Genomic DNA, 14461 nt, shown 5'->3' on the forward strand with positions numbered 1-14461 from the left:
TCATAATCTTTGCTGAAATACTACAGTGAGGTCCAAAGAATGAATATATGTTTTATAAAAATGTGCACCTCTCTAAAACTCATTGGCTGCTTTAGCTTAAGATTAAATAGATTCCAAAAGCTTGCCCAGAAATCAAGGTACGGAGCATATCCTGCTCCCAGATATGCCGATGTACTCAAAGATTTCCTTGAGAGTTACTTCATGACATTGGTATTTGAGACCTCAGTCTCTTAAGTCAGATCTGAGTCTCAGTTTAGCCTCTACCACTTTGAGGCATGTTACTCAACTTCTCTTGGTCTCAGTTTTCTCACACAGAAAATAATAATGAACTCATAGGTTTACATGGAGAACTATATGACGTTTTAATACTTAGGAAGGGTTTATCAAATAAGCCTTCTATGTTCTCTACTGTTGTGAAATAAGTAACCGTTTGACAATACAATATATGTGCCCACTTCAATTAAACTATCTAGACTCACAGACTTTGCTAAAATTTAGGAAGTTTGCTGCTATTCCTCAGGTTGTTTTGGGCAGATAAGGAAAGTGGAAGAGTCACTGGAAAAAAAAAAAAATCAAAGAGCCAATGCAAGGAGGAAGATTCTTGCCACACACTTGCCATTTTTATCTACTGAAATTAAAAAAAAAAATGATCTACACATTAAAATGAATAGTTTGTTTGTTTAATTGTTACTAGTTTAATTCTATTGTTACCACTGGTTTTGTTTCTTTGGGAGGTATTTTTTTAAAATTTATTATAGATAAAAAAGGAAAATAGAACAAAAAAGGGGAGGAAACTGGCAAAGAAGCACTCTTGAAAATCAGTCAAAAGTTATAGACACGATTTGCATAAAATCTGAACATTTTAAGAGGAAGCCAAAAATAAGTTAATGTGATCAGTCTCTTTGAATATCTTGCCTTTAGATCATACCCTTTAAATTTTGGCAAATGCTATAAAAAGGAACCAGTTAGAAACACTATTTAAAAAGTTGTACAGCAATGACAATTCATAATAGACAATGCCTATCTATGTTGATCTGTTTTTAGGTCAATGCCTACAAATTATCTATGCAAACGCAACCAATGTTTTAGAATATCTTATGGTCAAGACATATGAGCACTAATCACAAGTGGTTAATCATTTCGCTCTCATAATTTATATCATTTTTACATCTTAAATGGGCAGGCTAATATAACACAATTTAAGATGGGTTAACTAATTCTTTCTCTGAAAGTAATGATTTCTGCACCATAATGCCAGAGCACTTCTTACTCTAAAAGTCAGCCCGATGCATATTATGTAACTGACCACCTGAGACAAACACTTACGGTATGCTACAGTGACGTGTAATACAGATTTAAGAAACAGAAATAGGAAAAAAAATCTCCATGTCAAATTGAGGAAATATAGGCCAGATCTTTGCCATTAAAAAGTATGGAAGGTTGGAGGAGGGAGGGGACACGTGACTTGACATGCTTTATTTAACTATAAGAAAAAAGTCGCCATGCCTAATAACACAGAAATGAAATCAATGCTGATGTGTTCACCCCCTTAATGAACATAAAGGAAGACTGACAGGAAAAAAGTTAAACACTTAAATCTTCAAGCAGATAGAGGCCCAATGTGACAAACATCATTATACATTTAAATCCCATTCATACCTAAAAACCCATACTAACAAAGTCTGCATAATGAACTGAAAATATTTCTCTTTAGTGAACCATAATAACAGATGTTTAGAAACCCTTATCCGTTAACAGGCCAGTTAACAAAGTCCTGTAGAAGGACTACAGGAGTCAATGATCTGATCCCAGTACAAGATCCACCTACCGCCTTCAGGTAACTCTGGTGAGGGGTACTCAGGCTCTTTTAGGCTCTCTGTTCTGCACAACAAAGTACAAATCTGCATTTCTAGAAGTCCCACCTACATTTCTAGTTGAGTCTGTTTCCTTTGCCATATGAAAGATTTTAAGCTATTTTAAAACAAGTATTATATCTCTCTTCAGTCTTCTACTTTCTAGAAGCAAAAGACTCAGCTCTTGGAATCACTTGTCAAATACTATTATTTCTAGAATCTTCCATAATCTTCAATGTCTTTTCTTTTATTTCACTTTAATAGTTACTATTCTTTAGAACCTAGTTTTCAGATAATATTCCATGTAAAGTCTGCTTGGAACATAATACTATTATTTCCCATAGTGAACAAACTCTATATAAATCTATTAGTGCAATCTAGCCTTGCTTTAATGTTTTCAGCAGCTGCTCAATCACTACTTGTTCATATTGTGCTTGTCATCAAGCAGAATCCCTATAACCTACTCGTAGGTCTATATCATTCTGTATTGGAAAATAATTATTTCCCCAATCTAAGGTCTTAAATTTCATCGCAATTGAAATCCATACACTAATGAAAGATATTATTTTGGCACAGTATTATCATTGGTGTATTCTGAATATATAATATTAAGTCAGTTTTTCCAAATGATGATTTGGTGATCCTTCTTTCTTTCCTTCCTTCCTTCCTTCCTTCCTTCCTTCCTTCCTTCCTTCCTTCCCTCTCTTTCTTTCGAATAGTGAAAATTAGGACTACTATCTAAAAGGGTAAGACCTAAACAGATGGCTAAAATGTAGTATAATCCTAAAACTAGATTCCAGGGAAATTTAGAGGATAAAAAGAGAGTCTCGGTTTGAGATTAAATTCTCTTAGCAATACAATAGTAAGTGAAAGGAACAAGTTGATTTTTTTTCTGCCCTATGTAAGATACTTTCTAGCTGATATTTCTACCCACATATGTCTTCACTTTTCCATTCAAAATTCTCTAAATTCATGAGAATTAAGGTTGAATAAACTGTTTGAAAGATACCTTAATCAAAACAATGTATCACATATTGAAGTACACATTTACTTACAATGCTGAATATTTTTATATATACTATTTCATTAAACTCCCACAAAAATCCTCAAATAGTTTGGTATCATCTACGTTCATTTACAAGTAAAACGTAGGATCATGTGTGATGGTGTCAGTGAATCCAAACTTGAATATCAGCTTTGTAACTTACTAGCTCAAAGATTTTAGGCAAGTTACTTCATGACTCTGAACCCGTATTTGTAGTTTCCCGTGTATGTAAAATGGGAATGCTAATAATTATTTCATAGGGTTCCTGTAGATATTAAGTTGGTTAATGCAGCTCAAGAGTTATACATGGTGGTCTGGTGTATGAGTGTTCCAATTATAGTGAAGTCTTGAACGTAAGGACTCTAACCTTCACGTTCTCAACCATTTATTCCCTTTTCCCTCAATAAGTTAGTAGAGAAATAACATTTCATCTTGGTGTTAACTATGCTTAAATTTGTGGATTTCAGTATGCTTAAATTTATGGATTTCTTTTCCTCCCATTGAGATTTCAAAATGTTCAGTATATGAGGAATTAGCTTTAAAAAAAAAATCATTCTCTTTCCAAGTTTAGGAGACCTTCTCAATCATTTTTGACGGTTAGATAGTTGAAGAAAGAGAAAGGTATCACAAAGATTTTCTCTAAGAATAATAAGGGAGAGAAACTTATCTCTGTCAACTCAGGTAAAGGAAAATTAGACAGCATATATCACCTGATTTAATCAAGGCTATTAAACATATTATATTTTCCTGTAATAATACTATTTCTAGTTTACTGAAATTCAGGAACTCTGTTTTAGATGTTCAACACAGGCTGGGAGAACTGATAATATACTCTTGAGGGTAATTTGCTCATCATCTTGTACAAAAGAAGAACATAATACATATTTGTTCTTATTAAATATGTTTTGTTCTCCTTGTTCGAGAATGAAGCTATTTCTCCTTGTCCATAGAGTCACAGTGGAACAATGACAGCAAGGACAAGTTAGGAAGTATTATGGAGTCAAAAGATTTTCTTAGGTTTTTCAAACACTTAATATGTGCCCTTCTGAAAAGAATCAAGGTAAAACAACCCATTTTTTAATAATTCTAAATTCATCCATAAGATTATTTAACATATATTCCTTTACACAACTTAATACTCCTCTCTTCTCTCTCCCACCACCACCCCCGCCCTCCCACCACACACACATGATGTAAGCTGCTTGTTAAAGTAAAAAGTAAGGCAAGTAGGTCCTCTGGACTAGAAGGAAAGGCCAGTAGACAATTAGTGATGATGTCATTTTTGTACAGGAATTTGTAAAACTGAGGATTACTAATTAAGGCTTAACAAAAAAAAAATCAGTAAGACTAGGAATGTTTATGATGCTCTTCAGAGTTTACAAACTCTGAAAGTATAAAGTGTATGATGGTAGTCAAATTTCACTTTCATTACATATGAATAAGGACACGACAGTCTTTTAAAAGCTGAACTGAAATGAGAAAAAGCCTGTCCAGGGTTAAACACTAATTTATGCAATCCCCGGTTTTGACAAGAATCCTGTCAATGGCAAGCAGCAGGTACACCGACAGCAGGATGGGCTGAGCAGGTTTGTGTCAGAGTCAGGATAGGGGTCGCCAATTTATGAAGGCTGTTGCAAACATAGGACTTCAAAAGTGTGAAGGAAAATGGTTTTGCATTAAGAAAATGATGGAAATTTTATAGCTTTGCAGGCAATACTATTAGCTTAAAAGAACACAGTTCTTTTAGTTTGTGGGAAAAACTAGTTTACTTTTAAAAGATTTGTGGATTTTTATATTAGGATTGCATTTTAAAAGTCCTAATACAGAAGTTCATTATACTAGTAACATCCTAATAGAAAAGAACATTTTAAAAAGAAGTATAAAAGAAAAAGGAATTCATTTGAAGAAAAAGATGGGACAGGGAAGCAGTCTGGTTTTCCTTTGAAGAGGGATAATTTGGGATGGACACGCAACTCCTGATTTGAAAGTTCCAATTAGTAGCTGCTGATGTTGCAATCCAGGATCAACAAACGTCACTTTAAAGAGATGGGCAGTGAAGGAAAGCTGCTCTTTCCACAGCCTAGAAAGAAAACTAAAGAAATGGAACCAACAGTAATTAAAAACCTATGTGTGAGGCGTTTCAATCATTCAATGACTGAACAAAACGCTTATTGAACAGCTACTATGATCCTTACAACAACCCTATCAAATTGCATATTTTTATTGCTATTTTTCAGAAGAGAAAACAAACCTCAGGCTAAAAAAGAGGATATATCTTGCCCAGGTTATGCTGCTCTTTTCACACATCCCAGTGGATGCAGAGGCTGAACAAGAGAATTAGATTGTTCATGTTAAACTCTTCGAAGTTTATACAAAAAGATAAAAATCAGGTGCTTTCCATCTAAGTTGCATCTTAAGCACATCGTGAAATTAATAAAATAAAGTAGATATAATAACACTTAGGTGCCACAGTTCCTCCTGTAAAGCACCAATTATCCATAATGCTATCTACTCTGAAGGACTCAATTGAGAGAACAAAAGACAGTGAGGTGGTTACACTCTTCATAAGCAGCAACTATACTTTACATGAATTAAAGTAAATAAAGAGCTTAGAATCATGTCTGGTACAAAATTAAGTGTTCGATAAAGTGTGCTATTATTAATGCTTCACAAATGTAAAGTTCTATTCTTTATAATGCCACATAAAACATAAACAGTTTTTCTTTCAGTGGTTCGAGTCAAGCAATTTGACTATATTATCTTAGTGAATTATAGAAGTTAAAAACCTAACACGCAATGCTAAATGAGCCTCCAGGTGGCACTTTACATTTCCAAAGTGATTCTTACAATTATCGGTGTTAATAACCAATGTCAAATATAAAAGAGAGGCTGAGAATCTGGTCAATTAGCAACATACTCATTTTTCTTCCAGTGAAGAAAGGAACCCAGAGGCAAACTTCTTTACCAGGGCAAATCCTATCAGCCTACCAAATATAGAAATTGTCTTTATAAAATTCATCCAAGTTAATGTTCCCCACCTAGGTATCTACAGATGGGAGCATTAGTACTCCCGAGAACATGACTATGAGAAGGAGAATATAATAAAGCAGTAAAGTGTACCAATACAAACTATTACATGTTCCAAGATATTTATCCTCAGGGGCTTGGATTAACACAAATAATTCTGTTGTATACTTAATTATCAAGGTCTTAACTTTACCTAAGAACTTTAATTTTTTTTAAATAAGGGATGTTCCTTAATTTCAGAATTTGATGCCTCACGTAGTAGTAGTATTATGCTTCTCTGTTTGAGTGTTTATCACATTCAGCAGCATAAACTTGAGACAGACTATTTTTCTAAGCTCTCTCTGGTCTTAGCGAGAGACTATAAGTTATTTAGGCTTTTTTAGAAACTCTATCAATTTTGTGGTGTGGTATGTCCATGATGAGCCATCCCCTTTGGTGACAGAACAAGAGTATCCCATGGTAGTTTATAAATTAACTCCAAAACTGTGAAGAGTATATGTTCTTAACAGGATTACTTAGTTTCTTATTTGGATTCTGTTTTATACTTCCATAGCTAGTAAGTGTCAACTCTTTACAACTGTCATGCAAAAACCGTGATGAACATTAACAAAAATTCCTTATTTAAAACCATGTCCATGTAAGGAAAATCTTTCTCCATGAATCAGTCAGTAACAGGTGGACAGGTCAATAGACAGATGAGGTCTCACCAGATTAAACAGCAGTTTTTAAAAAATTTTCTTACCTTATTTTGTTCTCTAAATGAACAATGTAGTAACTATCACAGCTTTTAAAACACTAATATCTTTCGTGTGCTCCCATGCGTACACACACACACACACACACACACACACACACACACACACACTGTGTCTTAGAATGTTCAAGTACCTAATTAACATTTTTATCTATTTAATATATCACTGCCTGGCATCAAGATGAGCTCAAGAAGCCCTGAAACTTTGGGGCACTTGGGTGGCTCAGTCAGTTGAGCGTCCGACTTTGGCTCAGGTCATGATCTCACGGCTTGTGAGTTTGAGCCCCGCATTGGGCTCTGTGCTGATGGCTCAGAGCCTGGAGCCTCTTCAGATTCTGTGTCTTTCTCTCTTTCTCTGCCCCTCCCCCACCCACACTCTGTCTCTCTCTGTCTCTCAAAAATAAAAAATAAATAAAGATTAAAAAAATTAAAAAAAAAAAGAAGCCCTGAAACTTTGTTAACATTCCTAGGATTGTATTAATGTTAATGGTATGCTTAAATCCACCTTCACAGGGCATTTTCCAATACTAAACTTTGCTGAGGTCATAGAGCAATAATATAGTCATTATGTTTGTGCAGACTTTCAAATATCAGGTTCCTAGTAGAAACCTCTAGCGAAAATTGGCTAGGAGTTAACTGTTAGTTTCTGTTTAATAAACATGGAAAGTTCTTCTCATTTGTATATCCACTTATACTTTTCTTGTACTAAAAGACTAGAAACTGAGAATGAACTGTCACAGTAGGCTTTACACATAACTTTTACTAAGGGTTGAAAACTTCTGCTGTGAAAATACATTCTTGGTTAACTCCCTCTGTCATATTCCTGGGCAGTCTCTGAATCTTTACCTCGCTCTTCAAAATTCATCGCCTCTTCTTGATCTCATTACTTTCAACTGATGACCTGATTTTACTTCATAGAGAAGAGAGTTCATTACAGTTATTCAGCTTCCTTCCCTGAAACCCAACAACTTAACCTCGCCCACATCTTTATTTACTTCTTTCTCCTCCTTTCTCTAGTGTTCCTCAACATACGCGAAATCACGTTATTGTGCCCCACTTTCTTACCATGGCCTGGGATCTTAAAAATCTTTATTCCCATTTTTACAACTTCTCCTTCCTTCTTTGCTTCACTGTGCCTTTGATGTAAACACGCTTGGGCATTTCCCTTGAGCTCCTTTACTCTTTATTCTCATCCTCTATGCTCTTTATCTTCACAACCAAGGTCTTATAAGTAGCCTACACTTCATTTTCTTTTTGCCCATTCTCAAGAAACGCTAAGTTGCGATCCTCCTGCACCAATTCCACTGGAAATGCATTCTACAGTTACCAGTCACCTATCGATTGCCAAATCCACTAGGTACTTTTTAGTTCTTATCTTCCTTGATGTTTCCAGCATTATATTTTATGGATTCAGCAGTCATTCCTGTTGGCCAAACCCCTGTCCTCCCTGGCCAGACTTTCCTAATGCCTCTCCCCACCCCTTAACGAATTCCCCGGAAGTCTGACTCCAGTCCTTGTTTTTCTCTTTGCACACTTTCTCTAGGCAGTCTTACCCATACTCTTTAATTTTGCCTAAATTTTGATAACTCCAGGGTCTCACCTCTTGCCTTAACTATTCCAATCACTGGTCTCCAGGCTCTCTGCTTTCACTAAACCCATTTTCCATACCAGGCAACAATCTGTTAAATCAAAGATCACATGAATGGTAGGTAAGTACAGATTAAAGAAACATTTCATAGGAGAAATGTATATGACACTCTCCTGCCTAAAATCCTTCCATAGTCCCTATTCTGAGGGATAAAATTCAAACTCCTCACCATAACCCACCTTACTCTTCACGCTTTGACCCCACCTGCCTTGGCAGCCTCGTCTACTGACATTTACTATACCCACCTGTACTGTTGCCAACATACCTCACCCTACCATGCCCTCTAGAATTTCCCTGGCTACTCTGTTTTCTTACTTTCCTCCCTTTTTTTCCCAAACTAAGTTCTAAGTTCCCTTCACGACTTTCGAGATTCACATCAAACTTCATTCATCCAGAATTTATTTATTTATTTATTTATTGATAAATAAATATTTATTGAGAGCCCCTTATGTTTCAGGTACTGTTCTGAATGCTGAAGTATTAGCTGAGACAAAGTGTCTGTTCTCACACTGACTTCACTTCGGGGGTTGGAGGCAGGACCAAGATGTGCAGAAAATAAAGCAGGGCAAAGGGGAAAGAGAATTTGTGTGATGGCACACTGCTGTTTTTATAACAGGAATAGTCAGGGAAGGCCTTGATTCTTCCATGAATTGGTTCCTGACTCAGTTAGGTATTCTGTGCTCTGCTCAGGATGAACAGGTGTTGGCTTACTTGCTGGGCTCCTCTGCTAGTCTGTGACTCCTTGAGGGCAGAGGCTGCTCATCTGTGTGTTTCCACTGCCTAGCACATAATCATTCTACGGAAATGTGCTCACCACTGTTCTGGGTGGAGAGGTAAAGCCACATAACAAGTGCTCAAGAAACAGGCTGGTGGAATAGACTGATACATATTTGAAATAATAAGAAAACCTCAAAATAAAATCTTCACTTTTTACTTAATATTTTAATAACATATCAAATGCTAACCAGGGACAAAGAGTCAAACAAAATGTTATAACTACATAGTAACATATTCCTAAAATTATGAATGGTAGGTAAGTGCAGATTAAAGAAACATTTCATAGGAGAAATGTATTTTGCTCTGTATTTGAAAGCACTTGGGAGAGCCTGAATTCTGAAGGTGTGCAAGCATTTTGGGAACAGTATAATTAAGGGAGAATTTTGCAAGGAATTGGGGAGTAGGCTGTATGGACAGAATGAAAATAGGTGATAAGACTTTGCAGAAGTAACTCTATTTGTTCAGTTGTTTTCATTTACTAATTACAGACAGGAACAAGTTTAAAGACCATGGTATTTTATCATGGAAAAACCATAACTGCATTGCCATTAACCTCACTGAAGGCAAAGGCAAAATTAAAAATTAAAAGGTGATGTTTTGTTTCTCATACTTTTTTAAACTCTCATATTTTCAGATCCTTTTTGCAAATTTTAGGGATTTTTAAGACTAAAATTCCCTAATTATGATCAACTTCCTTCCTGCTAATTTTATTTTGCTTGCTTTTACTTTTTCAAATAAAAAATCATAATACAAAATGACAGAAAGTTTATAAAATTGAAAAAGTGTATGTAGACACACAGAGTGTACATAATTCTACTACACTAAGCCATTACCTTGAATGTATTCTCATCCAAATCTATAAATTGGCTTTATTCACTCATCATAAATATTTCCCATGACATTACAGACTTCATAATGATCTTTTATGACAGCTCTATCATATTTCATCCATTAGGTGGAAGATCACTTATTTTACCGTTCTCTTATTATTGTTAGGCATTTAGGTAACTTCTAGTTTTTATCACAATGCTGCAATGATCATCTCTCAGCAATTAGCTTATTTCCTTTGCTCTTTCCCTAGGAGAGATTAACAACTGTGGGATTATTGGTTTTAAACACTCTTTAGGCTTGGAAAAAATCAGAAGGATTACATCAATTTACACTGCCGTTGGCCATGTTTAAGAGTATTCACATCACTGCATCCTTGCCAGCATGAGCTTTACCTAATTTTTCCCCACCAACTCATACATTTAACCCTGCATGTAATTGTTTCAATTGCATTTGAATACTCCTAGAGTTCAATATTTCTAATTCTTAGTTATGAAAGATGACACTGCTACTTCAGCAAGAAACCATATTGAGCATAAGTCAAAAGGTCAAGGCTGTAAAAACAAAAGAAAATAAATAAAATCTTTAAGAAAGTTAATCTAATCATGGCATGATTAACTGTTATTGTGATCCACGATAATTAGGCATTAATGGCAAGCAGTTCACGGCAAGTGGCTATTATTGTTATTATTTACACATAGCCAGATCAAGCATTCTTAGATTACGGGGAGGGCTGGACCAGGTAGAGATTTAAGCTCTTTTACGCCCTCATAAAGATCCCTTGATCTGGAACCAGATGTGATCCAGAAGGCAAGTTCTCTTTCCTTCCTTAGCTCCACACAGCCTCTATACACCGAGCACCCAGAAAAGATCCTAGGCATTATGAGCATAGTTTGGCTGAGGGTGGGCTAGAACTTACTTTACTGAGAAGCAAAGATGAGGCCCAGTCAGATATAACTCTTTGAGAGTTATGGTCATTCAATCCCTTTTCCCATCTATGATTACACCTCAAGTCTAGGTTTTCAGTGAGACTTCTCAAGAGCTTTTAAATCCCAAACTCCTTCCATCTCTTTTCCCGCAGAGAAAGGACTAGAGGCACATATTCCCATTTTCCCAGTCAACCTTACTAATTCATGGTAATAGGATTTAAGGTAATAGGATTTCCCTCTGCCAAAACATTGCTCCCCAACACTGTCTGAATATTCATGCAGTAGATTCTTCACGTTTCTAAGCACATAATTCTGAGAAGAATAAAGGAGAAAGGTAGGAGTGTGAAAGGTAAGAAGCGGTAACAGTCATCCACACTTCATGGTGAAATTAATTTAACTAGACTGGTTTTGTATTCTTAGAATATTTAACTCTGAAGCATGCAGAAGATAGGACTAAGAATTCCAACATGGAGAGGACATAGGGAGAAGCAAAAGGAATTAAGTCATTTTGGGTTGCTTTAAAAATAACATAGCTGAGGACACTATACTATAGAAGAACAGGGAAGAAGGCCAAGGTTACAATGATAGAAATGTATGTTTCTATATACCTTGGGACTTTACAAAGCACATTTCCATTGATCGTATTACTTAATCCTCACGACAACCCTGTACTGAAACTGAGACCCAGAGATATTAAGTAACTTACCCAAAGTCACTTAGGTAGTAAGTGGCAGAGCCGGGACTCGACCCAGGTCTTCTGATTCTTCCTGTGCATTTCCAGCTCCCCTGGAGCTGAAGCAGGGGCAAAAGGGAGGTGGAAGTAATATGCCCAAGACCAGCCTTGCCCTCTCCCCTTCTTTTAAAGGCCAAGCAGAGCAGACATGTAACTCTTGCAGTGGCCTCTTTGCATCAAATTCTCTCAGGATACAGCACACAGAATCTGAAAATGTTTCTCAGGCTCGGGCTCAAGAATAGCACTAAGTAGTAAATGATGTCAGAAGTAATTTTGGCAGTACTTTGCCACTGATGTGAAATTTACTGGAATCTCAAAGTATAGTAATTCTCACTTCAGAAAGTAAAAAAAAAATTTTTATAATTGAAATTATTCAAAGCAGTTTGTTTGAAATGTTTTGTTTAGCAGTTTGAGTCAAACCTTTTTAAGTTATACCATTATAAAAATTATTTTGAAAAATACCTAAGAACCCAGATACCAAATATATATTTAACCCTACTCTATGGCCATTTTTTTCTATTTTAATCATCTTCCCTCAGTGATTATTGTCATTAAAGCAATTATAATCATTAGAATGGACAGAATATTCAGTCTTTTTATAGCCAAGTATTTTCAACAAATTAATAGGAAAATGTATCATCTTCTTATAAATGAGATGTAAATCTCATATTTCTAAATTATATCTAAAAGGTCTTTAATGTAGCCTTTTATAATTAACTTTCTATGACAAAGTTTAGAGTTTTCAGTACCTAGTTTCTTGAATAGTTCCTTAATTTTTCTTAAAGAATCATGTATTTTAATTTCTCATCTTGATTACTTACATTTCAAATAAGTTTTAAATATATTCAATGAGAATTTTTTTCTTTTCTTATTTCCTAAGAATACAAGGGTACAATTTAAATCAACTTGGCATTTAACCAACTTTTTATCACTTCTACATCTTTTTGTACTCAGCTCCAGTACATCTGTCTCTAACAGTCTTTGCATTTATGAGAACTTGTGTCAGTTAGGTCTAGGTGCTAAGTAAGCATCAATTATAATCAGGGCTTATAAAAGATCAACCAAGGATATCAATTCATTTGTTCCCAAAACTTTCAAAGGTTTTCTGAACTTGAAAAATGCTCTATTTAACCAGACTTTATTTGAGGATCAGTCTTGTCTGAGATGGAACATACCCAATCTAATAGTTAAAAGCCACGTGAAACCTTTAAGATGAATAAAAAGGCAAATACTCAGACACAAAACCAAAGAGGAAGAGGACAAGGAAGAAGAGTCTGGGTAAGGGGGAAGAGGAAAAGGACAGAAAATGAACAAAATAGAAGAAGAAGAAAAAAAGTTTACCTAGAATAAACAAAAAAATTCGAGTAAGTACTAATACTTTCAAGCTTTGATATGCCTCCCTTTTCCCTTTGCTTTAAGACTTCAATTACATATTTGAAAAATCTAATTAAGTCTAACATTCTTTTGAATACTGATGGTCAAATTCAGGAATTCCTAATAATAATATTTATATTATCTAATGATTTTATGAGGTAAGAAAAAAATTAGTATATTTTCTCCACATTATTTTAAGCTTTATTTACATTAGTCTCTTCAAGATAAAATGATCATTATATTCTCCTAAAATCATTCATTAAATAGTACCAAAAATGGTTTCCAACATTAAAAAAAAAAAAAAAAAAAAAAAAAGAAGAACACAAGCCCATACATTTTAAAATTTGAACCAGAAAGAAACAGAATTAAACTGACTTCTAATATCTTACTTTATATAGTAAGTTGTTGGTTAAGCATGACCAAAAAGGCTTACCCTAATTTTTTAATCACATGATCTGGGAAAAAATGAGCATACTTCAGGCAAGATAAAAGTGTCAATAAAAGGTCTTTAAAGTTATTCTAGTTTTGAAAAGTCAATGTTAGCCTTTCCCACTTCCCTCCTTCATGCTATCCTATTCGTTTAACATGCATAACAAAATTGTAATCAAGAACCATTCCAACAATGGTTCCCAGACTGGAACCATCTAGGACTGATGGAGGCCTTATTAATATTTATTAGGTGGTTTCTGGAAGGAAGGAAATCTATCTTCTACTTCTCTTATATCCTTTTAATCCTTTGGGTATATAGGGCAATCTATTTTCTGAAGTAGCTTTGCTACAAAAAGCATTCAAAGACTATGTATTGGAAAACTATCATATTAGACTATTACGCTTAGGCCTGATGTCTGACAAAGGACTCTTCACTAATAAAGGTGCCCACCAAGACTACATAAATCATCCATAAATCATAAATCAACACGTAATTTCTGACCTCCTTCTACTGTTTTAGTTATCAAGCCCGTTCATGTGCTTACTTAAAATTCTAATCCCTTCAAGCTCTAAAAGAGCTGGTACTTACAGTATATATCTACCACTTATTTAAAGAGTTCTTTTGCACTCTCACTAGCTATTATCCAACCATAAATTCTGCCCTTGTTTATAATTATAAGTGCCTGGAAAAGGCAGGTTTCTTAAAATAAGAATATTTCCCCCTCTAGTTCACTCAAGTGAGCTGTGGAATTCTATCCAAGATTATCAATTCATCTCACTTAACTGTTGTAACCAGGAAAAGAAGAAAGGGAGATCAAGAGCAGTTAAGTATAAGAGCTTGCTTATTTTCCAGGAGGCTTTTAACAAGCTTTCAACTAATTAAAACAATATTATTCAAAAGCTTTAGAACATACAAGCCTATTAGTAAAAGAGCAATATAAATGTTGAAACAAAACACAATTTTTGGTCTTTTAGGAATCTCCTTCGCTTAACAATGTTCACTTACCCACTGGAATTAACTTGCTTTGACACTTTCTTTTTGAAATGTCATCTTAAAAACAACA

General features: G+C 35.0%; 1 protein-coding gene across 7 annotated transcripts in view; it reads right to left on the reverse strand.

Moving 5' to 3' along the window:
• TDRD3 (tudor domain containing 3) overlaps positions 1 to 14461 on the reverse strand; it is a 164506-nt gene that overhangs the window by 13089 nt on the left and 136956 nt on the right. For 4 of the 7 annotated variants that reach the window (XM_058683412.1, XM_058683422.1, XM_058683473.1 and 1 more), the window contains one exon: positions 11568 to 11653. The exons of 2 other annotated variants lie outside the window; for them this stretch is intronic. In XM_058683412.1, the coding sequence (XP_058539395.1) occupies positions 11568 to 11653 (86 nt within the window). Of the gene's footprint in view, positions 1 to 8279; positions 8359 to 11567; positions 11654 to 14461 lie in introns of all 7 variants that reach the window. One more of the 7 variants, XM_058683429.1, reaches the window with a different exon arrangement.

This window comes from Neofelis nebulosa, chromosome 1 (assembly GCF_028018385.1).
Source record: "Neofelis nebulosa isolate mNeoNeb1 chromosome 1, mNeoNeb1.pri, whole genome shotgun sequence".
Taxonomy (NCBI): domain Eukaryota; kingdom Metazoa; phylum Chordata; class Mammalia; order Carnivora; family Felidae; genus Neofelis; species Neofelis nebulosa.